Source organism: Alexandromys fortis, unplaced genomic scaffold (genome assembly GCF_014885135.2).
Source record: "Alexandromys fortis isolate MF-2015 unplaced genomic scaffold, M_Fortis_MF-2015_v1.1 scaffold_140, whole genome shotgun sequence".
NCBI classification, from domain to species: domain Eukaryota; kingdom Metazoa; phylum Chordata; class Mammalia; order Rodentia; family Cricetidae; genus Alexandromys; species Alexandromys fortis.
The window spans coordinates 2,846,455-2,861,145 of NW_026068048.1; the positions used below are offsets into that span (position 1 = coordinate 2,846,455).

At 46.7% G+C, this 14,691-nt stretch overlaps 1 protein-coding gene across 6 annotated transcripts in view; it reads left to right on the forward strand.

The window, feature by feature from the left end:
• Positions 1-13,792, forward strand: part of Fam187b (family with sequence similarity 187 member B) — an 18,829-nt gene extending 5,037 nt beyond the window's left edge. For 3 of the 6 annotated variants that reach the window (XM_050119001.1, XM_050119000.1, XM_050118999.1), the window contains exon 3: positions 13,405-13,792. In XM_050119001.1, coding sequence (XP_049974958.1) covers positions 13,405-13,792 — 388 coding nt within the window. Of the gene's footprint in view, positions 1-6,712; positions 7,438-10,172; positions 10,322-13,404 lie in introns of those variants that run through there. The other 3 variants (XM_050119002.1, XM_050119003.1, XM_050119005.1) reach the window with 3 other exon arrangements.
• The last annotated feature ends 899 nt before the right edge of the window (positions 13,793-14,691 follow it).

Genomic DNA, 14,691 nt, shown 5'->3' on the forward strand with positions numbered 1-14,691 from the left:
CTCCCGAGTGCTGGGATTTTCTTTTTCTTTTTTGAGACAGGGTTTCACTATGTGGCTTTGGCTGGCTTGGAACTTGCTATAGACCAGGCTGGCCTTAAACTCACAAAAGATCTCCCTGGCGCTGCTTCCTGAGTGTTGGCCTGAAAAGTGTGCACCACCACACCTGGTACATGTTTGTTTCTTCCTCTGTCAATATTTTATGTAAGTAGGCAAAGGGTCATGGTATGACAAAATAATTATTAGGCAAAGAAATATCAACAGTTCTAAGTGCTGCATGCAAAAACTATTGGTAAAAACAGATTTACCAGGACAGCCAGAGCTATGTAGTAAGGCCCCATCTCAAAAATAAATAAATAAATAAAAGTCAAAAACAAGCAAAACAAACAAGCAAAAAAGCCAACCCCCAAACTTGCCAGAAGATGATTTATTGAATGTTTCCTGGTGACTGCCCTTGGTTATTACAGCTGTGGATGATATTTTGGTTTCTTTTTATTGGTTTTTAAATCATCATAAGAATCTCATAGTTACTTCATTTTTAATGTAAGATTTATTTTTATTTTATGTGTATGGGTGTTCTACCTGCATGTATTTATGTGCACGCTATGTGTGCAGTGCTCACAGAGGCCAGAAGAGGACGATAGATTGCCTGGCACTGGAGTTACAGAGGTTGTGACCCTTCTTGTGGGGGCTGGGAATCAAGCTTGGGTCCTCTGGAAGAGCAGCCAATGCTTTTAACGGCTCAGCTACCTCTCAAGCCCTTAAATCAGTGGTTCTCAACCTTCCCTGATGCTGTGACCCTTAATACAACTCCTCATGTTGTGGTGACCCCCCCAACCATAAAATCATTTTTGTTGCTACTTCATAACTGCGATTTTGCTACTGAGTGATGTCTCAGTTCCTAAGACCATTGGAAATCTGTGTTTTCTGATGATCACGACCCACAGGTTGAGAACCACTGCTCTAAGTGGTTCCTAGAGATAATAAAAATGCTGACTTCGAGCATTTATGTTTGCTGTTATGCCTCCCTCCACAATAGTTAGCCCTCTGGGACAATAAGCCCAAATAAACTTCTCATTCTGTAAGTGCCTCTGTCACTGTTTTCTCATAGCAACTGAAAAATACCTAACACGGTTTGATTCCAGGGGCCAAAGCCACACTTGCTGTTGAGTTCCAGAGGGACACAGTCAACTGTGGTAGGGAGGACATGGTGGCAGCAGGCAGGGAGGGCGTGTTGGCAGGAACAGAAGTCTGGCTGGTCACATGGCATAGTGTATGGGAATACAGTGCCACATGGGAGTTCAGATCCGGTGTGGGCAGGTTCCATGGTGGCTGGATCTCCTCACCTCATATCTTGGGATGGGAAGCAGAGAACAGTTGGTGGTAACATATTTGAAATAATTACCAACATTGTTGACTGTTTCTGGTGTGTGTGTGTGTGTGTGTGTGTGTGTGCGTGCACACTTGTGAACATGTGTGTACACAAACTTTAAATCCCTGAGTTAATTTCTTTAGTTGTAAATATAAAACGTTTTTTTTTCTTGTGCTATGTTGTATGAGGAGGGTGGCCCGGCTAGCTTACACCCTAAATAACCACACAGAAATTGTATTAATTAAATTACTGCCTGGCCCATTAGCTCTAGCCTCTTATTGGCTAACTCTCACATCTTGATTTAACCCATTTCTATTAATTTGTATAACACCACAAGGTCGTGGCTTACCAGGAAAGATTCAGCATGTCTGACCTGGCAGCTCCATGGCGGCTCTCTGATTCTGCTTTCTTTCTCCCAGAATTCAGTTCTATCTTCTCCGCATACCTAAGTTCTGCCCTATCAGGCCAAGGCAGTTTCTTTATTAACAAATGAAAGCAACACACAGACAGAAGGACCTCCTACACCGGGGCTATTGTTGTTAAATTGTTTTCTTTTCCCCACAAATTTACCCATTCCATCAAAGCATCAAGAAGCTTTGTCTTCAGCCAGTTGTGGTTTGAATAAGAATGGCCTCTAAAGGATCATAAATTTTAAAGTTTGATCACCAAGGAGTTGCATTATTTGAAAGGCCTAGGAGATGTGGCCTTGCTGGAGGAAGTGTGCCACTGTGTGTGTGTGTGTGGTGGGATGGGATGGGATGGAGGTGGGAGGTGGGTGGGCTCTGAGGTTCTCAAAGCCCATGCCAAGCCCAGAGTCTCTCTTTTCCTGCTACCTGTGGATCCAGATGTAGAACTCTCAGCTACCTCTCCAGCACCATTTCTGTCTACACACCACTCACTATGATCCCTGCCATGATGACAGTAGACTGAACCTCTAAACTGTAAGCCAGCCCCAAGTAAATGCTTCCTTTGTAAGATTTACTATGGTCATGGTGTCTCTTCACAGCAATAGAACACTGACTAAAACACGCGTATATAGCTGTAGTATGTTTTTGTTTTTATTTTGTTTGCTGTGGTTATCAAACTCGAGGCTTTGGGCATTCTAGAACACCCTACCTCTAAGCCACATCGTCCCCAGCTCAAGGTATTTTGAGACAGGGTTTCATTATATAGCCCAGATTTGTCTTGAACTCAGGATCTTCCTGCTTCTGACTCCTAAGTACTGGAATTATAGGCACACGACATCATTGTTAGTTCCATCCATTATCTTTCCATGTCTGTAGGAGCAGTACTAATGCCTCCTTCTAAATTATCTTAAGTTAGTCCCAGCACTTGGGATGCAGAGCAAGTGTATCTCTATGACTTTGAGGACAGCCTGGTCTACAAAGAGAGTTGCAGGTCTGCTAGGGCTACACAGTGAGACTCTGTCTCAAAAACCAAAATAAGGTCTTCAAGATGGCTTCGTGGGTAATAGTGCTTGCCACCAAATCCAACGACCTGCGTTTAGTCCCAAGAACACACATGGTGGAGAAAGAGAAATGACTTTGACAGGTTGTCCTCTGACTTCCGCACAGGCACCATGCTCCGTGCATTCCTGCGTGTGCAGGCACACCCATTGTTGTGTACTGGTCTCCCCGATTGAAACAATCCATCCCATAGGGAAGCTCCTTAAGCAGGAAAGTAAACAACTCAGAATAGCTTCAGGAAGTCCCTGGAACTGACCAGATTAACTAGGTCCCTTCCTGCCAGAGTAAACAATAAAAGCTGAGAAGATTCTGAGACCAAACCACCTGCCTGGAAGAAGCGGAAACCAGCTGAGCTGTCTGGAAGAGGGTTAGACCATCCGAGGCCCCTGGAAAGGCCACTCTCCAACCTGTGGCTGGGCAGTGGGCTCCAGGTTCCCGGCTTTTGTGAGTTATCACTGGTGCTGGGGTGGGTTTTGTTGATGCATCTGTCTTTGAGTCATTTCTGCTCCTGTAAGCAAATCCAATAAACTCATTCATTCACCACACACACACACACACACACACACACACACACACACACACACACAAGAATACGTGTAAGCAACAACAAAAACCAGATTAAACAAACACCCCCCTCCCCCCAAAAAAAAATCAGGTAGTTTTAAAGAAAAATCTCCACAAACGCACGGTTCTTAAGGACTAGCTGAGGACGTTTGAATGGCCAGAGGCTGTTTCCCTTTGGAACAGTTAATCCATAGCCAGCATTCTAGCAGGATTCTCAAATGTAACTCCCATGACTGACAGAGATAGTAACACGTGACCTTGTGTGACGTGTGTTGCCAGAAGCCTTGTTTCTTTATTAAGAGTGATACCTGGTACAGGGCAGTGGTGGTGCACACCTTTAATCCCAGCACTCAGGAGGCAGAGACAGGAGGATGTCCATGAGTTCAAGGCCAGGCTGGTCTACAGAGCGAATTCTAGGACAGGCTCCAACGAGAAACCCTGTCTCAAAAAACCAAAGAGTTGATGGCTGGCATTTGATAATCACCAAATATCTCTGCAGTGACTGGACCACAGAAAATCATGCTTTGCCCGGTGTTTTGTGTTGTGTGGGTTGGTGGTAGAAAGGGGTCACTCCAAGACTCAGGGAGAAAGTTTCTGTGAATTGAACCTTGAACAATCATTAAAGGCTGATTGATTGTTATACAAAAGTTGTTTTTTTGGGAGGGAGGGTAAATCAAGTTCCTCACACCAAAGCCCCTGGTCTGCCCTCTATGTTTTTCTGAAGGAAATCATCATGCCCCCCAGGTCAATCCTTATCGTGCACTGTTTGCTGTGCCCGAGAATCGAGGACATCCAGGTGTGCCAGGACCGTGCTGTGACTAAAGCCATGCAAAGGCTCTCCCGTTCCTTCAGAAAAACAGCTCTGTAGATAGCAGAAAAGAACTGCCGTCTCCCACAAGGACTCCTTCAAGGTCGAAGTACTTCTAGAAAAGAACTGTTCATTCGGAGGTTTGCCCCAGACACAGTAGCAAACAACTATTTCATTCTAATGCTTACCACAGATACAATGGTCCTACTGGATGTCTGCTACAATGTCTGGATCACCTCAGATTTCCCGTCTGAGAAGGTATTTAGGGAAAGATTTGGGCTAGAAGAAACTGGGAACAATATGTATTTACTTAAGACCAATTGAATTTTGCAGCTATCTTGGAGGGAAAGTTAGGGACCAACAAGTCCAAAGGTCTTGAAGCATGAATGCCTCTGCTTGGTTGGAATGTTCTGGAAAACAGGGCGGAAGTTAACATGAATGGGGTGCCCAGAGAGATACAGAAAATCAGAACCTGCAAGGATTTGGCCACAGCTCTACCCTTAAGAAGTGTGTCAGGGAGCTCAAGAGAGGGCTCAGTGGTTAAGAGCTTTGGTTCTGTGACTCCAGGAAATCCCGCGTCCTTTTCTGGTTTCCTTGGGTAAAAGGCACACATGTGGTAGATAGACATACATGCAGGTACCTACACATGAAATTAAGACTTTTTTTTTTTCAGGGAATGGAACTGGGGAGTTGGCTCAGTGATTAAGAGCACTGGTTACAAAACCTCCCTTCCCTCTCCTTCCTTACCCCTTACCCCTTGCTACCTCAGCAGCTGAGAGAGCAGGCTCTGCACCTTACCTGGGCAGCACACTAAAGCTGACCCTGTTAGGGGGGGGCACAGGCGAGTCAGGCCTGTGGGCATGAGAGCAGAAGAGATGTCCCCACCCTGTCCCTCATATGCCATGGGGTGGCAAGGATAAGAGAAATATGACCTTCACACACACATCCCTTGCCACTGTGACAGGTGGGAGAGCTGGCCTCAGGGGCATGAGAAGGAAAGAGCTGGTCCTGTCCCCCACCAGGTGCAGCAGTCTGGAGAGTGGGCCCTGCGCCTTCCCTGGGCAAAGTGGTAGAGCTGGCTGTGGTGTGAGTGTGGGTGAGCTGGACTGAGGGCGTGAGAGCAGGAGAAACCAGCCCCTGTCCCTGCTGTCTGCTGCACTGGGGGAGCTAGCCGGGGCAGGGCTGGAGAGCTCACTTGAGTGGTGATGGTGAGGGAAGGCTGGTAGACTGATCAGCCCAGGCCCAGAACCAGGACTGTGGGACAGCTATGAGTTATCCTGCCCCAACATCCACCTCATCTGTCACCTGCTGGAGCAGGTGAGGAGGCCGGACCTGAGATCCTAAGCTGCAGATCTCAACGACACAGGGCAACAACAGGATCCCCAAGAGCAGTCCCAAGGAGGGCTCAGTTACTGATAGGGCAGCAAAAGTCAGAGGCCTTGAACCAGACCAGTGACTCCTTGCAATGAACACTTAGAAGTAAAGATGTATGGACTAAAGGGTATATATGCTGTGTGACTCACTAGCCACACTACAGCTTCCATGCCGAGATTTTTTTTTTTAAAAAAAAATTTTGTTGTTGTTTTGGTTTGGTTTTTGATTTTTGTTCTTTTGATTTTACTTTTACATTTTGATTTTTGGGCTGGGCGATGGTGGCGGCGCACACCTTTAATCCCAGCACTCAGGAGGCAGAGGCAGGTGGATCTCTGTGAGTTTGAGGCCAGCCTGGGCTACAAGAGCTAGTTCCAGGACAGGCTCCAAAGCTACAGAGAAACCCTGTCTCGAAAAAAAAAAATTATTTTTTAATTTTTGGGGTGGTTGCAAGGGCAAAAGGCAGAAGTGAGGGGACTGGGATGCAAATGATATGAAAGCCACACAGAATAAAAGGTTTTTTTTTGTTGTTGTTGTTTTTTGTTTTTTTTTGTTTGTTTTCTAAAGAACACTGCTTTTCCAGAGGACCCGAGTTCAGTTTTCAGGACCGACACGGAGGCTCACAATTGTCTGTAACTCTAGTTCCAGGGGACCTGACACCTCTTCTGCTCTCTGGGATCCTGCACACGTGGGACACGAAAACTCACACAAACATACATACGCATACATGAAAATAAAATTTTTAAAATTTATTTAATTTTAACCCCACCATCAGGAGGCAGAGGCAGGTGAAGCTCTGTGAGTTCGAGGCTAGCCTGGGCTACATAGTTCCGAGGCAGTCAGGGCTACACCGAGAGACAATGTGTACACATAGAGTACACATAAAGGAACAGTGTGTTGAATGTTCACATGTGGGACACCAGTGCCACTCCCTGGACGTGAAAATCACCTCTTGGCAACACAGATGACAGAGAAAGACCCTGACCAGACAAATGACATCCCAACTTGTCACAGTGGGTGGTGGTGGCTTCCAGCCTCTTTGCTCACCTCTCTGCTCAACAGAGGCTTGAGTTCATGAATGACGTCACAGTGTCCAGGCTGGTGGCCAGCACACAGCCACCTTCTCAGTCCACCATGCTTACCATCCTGTGGATACTGCTCAGCTTTGCTCTCCCGGTGTTGGGGCTCCACCTGCCTGTCACTTGTCCCCAGGACAAGGAATGTCAACTGGCCCTCCTCTCCAACAACGATGTGCTCTTGGAATGCAGCGTCTCCAAGGCACGCTGGTTCTTCTTCGGGCTGGACATAGATGACAAACCCGTTAGCGTCTCCGGTATTTCCAGTGATCCAGAGAGTCACCTCCTGATCCAAAACCCATCACCCTTCAGCACAGGCTTCTACGAATGCCAGGACGAGAATGGGACCCGAGTGACGGGGTATAAGATTGACTTCCAGGATGTCACCAGGCTGCACGTCACGCACCTAGACCTGAATCAGGAGCCCCTGATGAATGACACACTGAACCTGGGCCACGGAGAGATACTGTACACCCGGTGGGAACCTTGGCAGAAATGCAACAACTGTCAAAACCCGGACGACTTTAAACGCCTGGGGGAGCGCAAACGCCTGGGTTACTGCTATGTTAAGGAGCCCCTGGAGGAGCCTGTACCCTGTGGGATCTACTTGGGAGATACAAAGGGATTTTATGACCGAGTAAGGCCAGAGATGCAGGTGGAGGTCTGCTATGAGATGTGCCAAGGCCATATGTTTGGTGGAGACTATGTCATCTTCGATAGCTTCAGGCTCACGGAGGAGACAGAATCCACCCTGATCTTCTGTCCCTTTGCATCCATCTACAGGTGATGGGACCCTTTTGCCGGTTCAGACCCTGGTTTCTAGTCCCAGGGTTCTTTGTGGTGGACTCTGTGCCAGGCTAGTAGGGGTGTCTTGGCAGGTTAGCTCCATTGGCAGTCATCAGGAGTCAGTGAGAGCATGAGAGGAAGCCAGGGATGCTGGAACATACCTTTCTGAAACACACAGCTAGAATAATATGTGTTCTAAAGTATCCTGACTGTATGGGAAGAGGTTTTTTTTTTTTTAACATCCTTAAGAGCCTCACACTCATTAATTTCTCTTTTATTATTTGAAACAAGAGTCTTCAAAGATCCAGGGAACCGTGTTGCTCACTGACTACATGACCTTCCAAAGACATCAGTAAAGTTTTCTATGGAATTGTGGATACAGCTGATGCCACTCTTGGTACAGATATGAACAAAGGAAGAGTAGGCACTAGTCAGGGCTTTTTTTTTCCCCAGTTGAGGTCTTCTGGTTAAATCACACTTTTCCTCTTGCCTCTGGTGGTTTATCCACTCAGCTTGTAAGAGTCATATAGAGGAATCTATAGGATTAATCTTTGATAAAACCATTTTTAATAGTTATTTATTTATTTATTTATTTATTTATTTATTTATTTATTATGTATACAATATTCTGTCTGTATCTGTGTCGAATCCTACAGGCCAGAAGAGGGCACCAGACCTCATTACAGATGGTTGTGAGCCACCATGTGGTTGCTGGGAATTGAACTCAGGACCTTTGGAAGAGCAGGCAGTGCTCTTAACAGCTGAGCCATCTCTCCAGCCCTGATAAAACCATTTTAATGGAGCATTACATATGAGATAGTTCATGGTTGTACGTAAAGTCACTAGGAATGTAGAAGAGAATTTTGTGAAGGAAGACTATGAATATTTTGGAAACAGTGTGACTATTTTAAATGTACTATTGTTTCCTCTTCTTTTTAATTATATGCTATAACTATTAAACATTTTATTAGAACAAATAAAGCCATTGTACTCAACATGAAGAAAAGCAGTCTCACAATTCTAAATAATTATGTTAAAATATGCTTTAAATGAGAAAACTTTTTATTTATTAATGTACTTTTGTGATATTTAAGGATTTAGAATTAGTGGCAATACTTAAAGTTTGTGTGTGCACACGTGTGTGTGTGTGTGTTAGTGTGTGTGTGCTTGTGTGTACTTTGTCAGAGTACAGCACTGCAATCAAAGATCTGATCCAAAGGGGTAGAAAGCTGAGTCAGGCATGGTGGTGCACGCCTCTAATTCAAGCACTGAGGATGCACATTCTGGCAGATCTCTCAGTTTGAGGCTGTCCTGATCTACATAGCGAGTTCTAAGCCACATAGGGCTGCACGGTGAGACCCTGTCTCAACAAGAGGAGGGATTGGAAGCTACTTTAGACTGATAAAGGATGCTTGAAAGATTCAGCTGCTGCCTGATAGATGGCTTTCTGTCTGCCAGCATCCACATTTTCTTTGTATGTGAAAATAATCAGAAAGAGGCCCAAGTTAATGGAATCCCAGAAATCCCTTCTTTAGTTTTTTAGAGATGTATTTTTATTTTATGTGCTGAATGCTTTGTTTACATCTGAGTATGCACACCACATGTGTGCAGTACCCTTGGGGTCCAGAAGAGGGCATCAGATCTCCTGGAACTGGAGCTACAGATAGTTGTGAGATGTCATGTGGGTGCTGGGAATGTACCTTTAGCCCTATGAAAGATCAGCCAGTGTTCCTGACCAGTAGCTGTCTCTCCACCTCTGTCGTCCCATCTTTAAAGAGCAAGAACGGGTATCGCCAAAACTCAGCAAACTGTTAGGTCATAGTGATTTTCCAGTAGGCCAATTTTAAAATTATTATTACTTTATATTAATACATATAAAGTAAAAATATAAAATTATTTTTAATTTATATGTATTTGTGTTTTGTCTGCATATATGTACACTCACCATGTGTGTGCCTACTGCCTGAAAAGGCCAGAGAGCACATAGAATCCCCTGAAAATGGAGTGATAGATGCTGTGGGAAACCACTTGGATGGTCCTCCAGAAGAGCAACCAGTGCTCTTAACCACTGAGCCATCTCTCCAGCCTGACAAAAACCATAATTATATGGGCCTAAAAGTCCCCTGGGTTCAAGATGTACATGAAGAGTTTCTTCTCCCTAACTTCTTTTGCCACCAACCCTTTTTTAAAAAATCATCTATTTGACTTTCATTTCTCAGGTGCAGAGCAGAGGACTGAGTGAGGGTAGTCAGGAAAAAGATTTTTCCCATGATTCTCTGTGAACTTGTGTTGATGTTAAGTGTAGACAGACATTATGTATCCCTAAAGAATAAAACGGCGGCAATCAGGTGAGACCCACAAGCCCCAAAGGCTTCCCCCAGTCTTCTGTGGGTCATTTTTCTCAGCATGCCCTTAACAATGCATGCATAAGACTTTATTGGTAAGGGCCTGGTGTGGCCCCCAGAAGACAGTCACCACCATGGAGAGTTCATTTTCCAGGAAAGTTGTGTCCACAGAAGAATTTTAGTCAGGCTTCTTACAAAATCACCCACCCTGGGAAGGCTGCAGAGAGGCAATTGGAGGATCAAGGTAAAAGCCACAACTACTGGCCTGAGCCATTGTAGTAAGCTGCCAGGGGACCTTTGGGTGTGCGATGACCCCATATTGGGAAATAGCTTCAATGCGATCACAGTGTCAGCAAGACTCACACACTCTGTGGAGCTCAGTTCTAAAGTCATGTCAAGATGGGTCACACAGAAGCGCGGCGAATTTTCTTCTCTGGGCCCTTGAGATTCTGGAGCATCTGGAGGAAGGTGCTTGGAGTGAAAATCAGGGAGGAGATGGAAAAGGAGAAGAAAGACATGCGTGTATGGAGTCTGAGGTTCGGGAATAATACAAGTATAGTTGTTTCCGCCATAAATGTCAGAATGTAGGTGATAGAAATGGCTAGAAGAATCATCTCCAGCTGGGTCAGAAGAGTCCATAAGATAAAAACCTTCTAGGTTGCTAATATTGATTCTCTTCATTGCTTTTTTTTCCCCTCTCATTGAGGGAAGTCAGGGCAGGAACCGTGGGAGAATGCTCTTTGCTGTCTCATAGGTTCATGTGTGGATAGCTTTCTCATTCAACCTAGGACCACATACCTAGGGGATGGTGCTGCCCACAGTAGACTGGGTCCTCATACATCAGTCAACAATTCCCTACAGACACATCCACGGGCCAGTCTGATCTGGGCAGTCCCTCTCAGGTGATCTTAAGCTGTGTCAAACGGATTAGTTAAAACTAGGGCAGGACCTCAGACTTGAGCTTTTTGATCAATGCTTGAACCGATAAGATCTTAGAAGGTTGGGAAGGTGGCTCAGCCCGTAAGGAAGTAGCCAGTGGAGACCATCTCCCACCTCCAACCTGGTTCTTGTCCTACCCTACTCCAAGAATGGATTGGGCAGAGCGGGAAGAAGATAACGTGGAGGAACTTCATTGTCAGTCTTAAAGTGTGGAAACAATGTGGCAGTCGATCAATGGAGCAGGCTTGAACTCTTGGTTGCAGCGCATGCTAAGGGTTTACAGTGGCACTCGCGGGTCTCTGCAGCAGCAGGTCTCAGCATGGCACTGCTAGTCTCAGAAGCGTGGGTCTTAGAGGATGGAAAGCAACGTAGGCACAAGTTCGTTTCTGTGGGGTCTCAGAGTTGGAGGCAGGAAATGGCTTCACTGCCAGAGTCCTGGAGTGAGCTCCTTGCTTAGGGTCCAGGGAACCCCCAAGAGTCTTGGAGACAATCTTCTCCCTCCTCCTCTGTTGACTCCTGCAGTCATCCTGTCCCTAAAACTGCAGGGAGTCTGATTTGTTGTTGTTTCGAGACAGGTTTCTCTGTGTAGCCCCAGCTGTCTTGGAACTCACCCTGTAGACCAGACTGGTCTTGAACTCACAGAGATCCACCTGCCTCTGCCTCTGCCTTCTGAGTGCTGGGCTTAAAGGAGTGCGCCATCACTGCCTGGGAGTCTGATTTTATAGAAGTGCCAGGGAACCATCTGGGTCCTGATTGACTGAGTGTACATATACAAACATGCATGCACATACACAGACACATGTATACACATACACGTGCATGCAGTACACAGACACATGCATGTATATATAGACACATGCATGCATGTACACAGACACATACACATGATGGCTTAGCAGTTAAGAGCAATTGCTGCTTTTACATAGGACCCAGGTTCAGTTTCCAGCACCCATATGACTACCCACAACTATTCGTAACTCCAGTTCTAAAGGATCCAATGATTTCTTTTGGCACCCATAAAATTCAGACCCACGTGGTATGCTCTCACTACCATGATATCGGCTTGCCTCAAAAGCAGTAGGTCTGGCCAATTTTGGACTGAAACCTCCAAAACCATGAGCCAAAAGTTTCTGTCTTTTTCATTTGTTTTCTCCAATATGTTTTCCACTGATGATACTTCTGACCACAGGAGTTGCACTCATTTATAGCTCAAAGCACCACAAACTGGGGTGGCCTAAGACAATAAAACCGGCTGGGTAGGTGGTACATGTCTTTAATCCCAGCACTTGGGAGGCAGAGGCAGGTCAATTCCTATGAGTTCCAGGATAGCCAAGGCTACATCATGAGACGAAGGCAACAATGACGGCAATGATGATAATTGTATTCTCTCACTACTGTGGAGCCTGGAAGTCAGCAGCAAGCCGTTAGGAGGCTGCCCTTCCTCTCCACCCCTGATTTTCTAGCCTCTGTGGGAGCCAGAGATTCTCTGACATTTCTGAGCTGGAAGCTTCATTCCCCATCCCCGCCTCCATCACTTCTTGGCCTCCATCCCGGGTATCTTTATCTGTCTTGGCTCCAAAAGGTCACCAGACTCTTTGGACCTCAAGGCCACTCTACTCCAATATGATGTCATTGTAACGCTTTGACAATAACCCAGTTTCCAAGTAAGGTTACATTCTGAGATTCTGGGAAATACAGAGATTTCAGATGGGCCCTGTCCCACTCAAGACTGGTCTGGGCCTCGTGGACTAACTGTGATGTTTGAGAGGGCTACTGGCCACAGGATCTGGTCTGGCAAAACTTTCATGTTCTACAGAGGCATTCTTAACATCACTGTCTGCTCAGGATCCCCTCTGTCATCCCTGAACACGAGGACCCGATTCATCCACCCACTCAGTAAGGTGCCCAGGACACAGTGAGGAGCATAGCCTCCTACTTACTCCGAACAATCAACTCTCCTTTTCTTTCAGGACAAATAAAACCACACGACGTTTTAAACTGATGAGTTCTCTTTTTGAGAATGGGGATTCTCCTTATGTAGCCCAGGCTAGCATCAAATTTGTCATCCTCCTTCTTCAGCCCTCTGAGTGCAAGGATCCCTGGTGTCCACTCATTTAGCTTGAAATGCAGTATTTTAAACGTTGCTAAGGGCTGGTGGCAGTTGGGAGAAATTAAAATTCTAAGTGGGGAGGCAGTCAAGGAAGGCTCTTTTGAGAACCGGTCACTCCTGCCAAGGCAGAAGGAGACGAGAGAAAGCTGTGCTTTGAGGGACGGTGCTCCAAGTAGATGGCAGAAAAAATATGGAGGCCCGGGGCAGCGTGGCTGGAAAGTCCTAGCACGCTAGTGTGGCTGGGCATTCATTATACGTGGGGGAAGCAGAGGGGAGGCAATGCCGATGGAGGGGACAGTTCTCCAAAGTCTTTCAAATTACCCCGAGGCAGGTGCCACCACTATAGCACTGCTCTCAGATGAGGAAATGGAAACTAGTGGCCTTGGCTTAGGTCACCCAGCCAGTCAGAGGTAGAAGTCTAGAAGCTTCCCTGGCCATACCTCCCCAGCAGCCCCCTCGTGACGTATACAGGGCTCCATGGAGGGAAAGGGGAGCTCTTGTCTCCAGCTACCTTCAGTCCCCCGTTCTCTGCAGGACCCTGAAGTATGACTCTTTGTTTCTTCCATCCAGGCCTGTTCACTGGGAAGTCAACGAGACTTCCCTGACCTGGCAGGACCAGCTTTCTGGCAAGGTCACGGGCAGCTTAATGGACCCGGTCAGCGGTGGCCAGCAGCTGCAGATCTTCCAGCCGGCAATTTACAGATGTTTCGTGGAACAGGAACTGATAGCCCAGTTCAGCCCCGCAGCTTCTGTGGAACTGCTGGAGGCTGAGAGACAAACCAAAGGCCAGGGGCGTTGGCAGCACAGGGCCCAGCTAGGCAAAGCGGACTCCGTCCTCAGGGGCCTGAAGTTGATGCTGCTGATGGTCTCCTTCCTGGTTGTGGGGGGGCTTCTCTGTAAGGTGGTCTTTCGTCCCACCCGGGGCAAGAAGAGGAATCTTGTCCTCCTGGTGAAATAAACTGAGCCCTCTGTACCCAAGGGGACCTGGCCTCTCTCCACTGTCCCATCCTTAGCTCTAGCTATACCTGGCAGCCCCGCACTAGCCCCTGGAGGTGTGTGAACTGACACAGACCTGGATTCATATCCAATGGTCACTTCACTCCTTGTTCTGTGCCCTGCTCAGCTAATTTGTTGGTCGCCCCAGTGCACAGATAAGGAAACTGAGGCAAGACTGTCTAGACAGGAGAACTGGGACTCTGGGGTTCCTCAGAGGGAGGAAGGGAAGGAGGAAATCTTCTCAGGCTGTGTGGTATGACTTTCTCTAGGGAGGTGTGAACAAGCATCTATTCATCCCAGAGTGGACACTAACGACAGACTAAAGAAATGAATCCACCCCAGCCTGGTTTGGTGAACAAGTGAGTTTATTGGGGTTCCTTACAGAAGGATGAATGATGTGGGTGCTTATATGCATGAGGGTGACTCTAAAGCAGCTGCCTCATCCAAAGGTCCAGCATGGAGACGTCGCTCTTGAGGCCCAGCATTGATGACAGAGGTTTCTATCCCACCTGGTCTCACAGCCATTCAGCCCCAAAGAAACACACAGAGATCTACATTAATTCTAAACTGGTTGGCCTGGTAGCTCGGGCTTCTTATTAACTCTTACATCCTACATCTTAACCCATAATTCTTTTCTGTGTTAGCCATGGTGCTTGGTACCCTTTATCAGTGAAGCATTCTCATCTTGCTTGCTCTGTGTCTGGCTTCCTTTCTGTCTGGATGACGACTGCAGACTGACTCTTTCCTCTTCCCAGAATTCTCCTGTTCCCATTGCCCTGCCTCTACTTCCTGCGTGGTCGCCCACCTATACTTCCTGCCTGTCTACTGGGCAATCAGCGTTTTATTAAACAAGGACAAGAA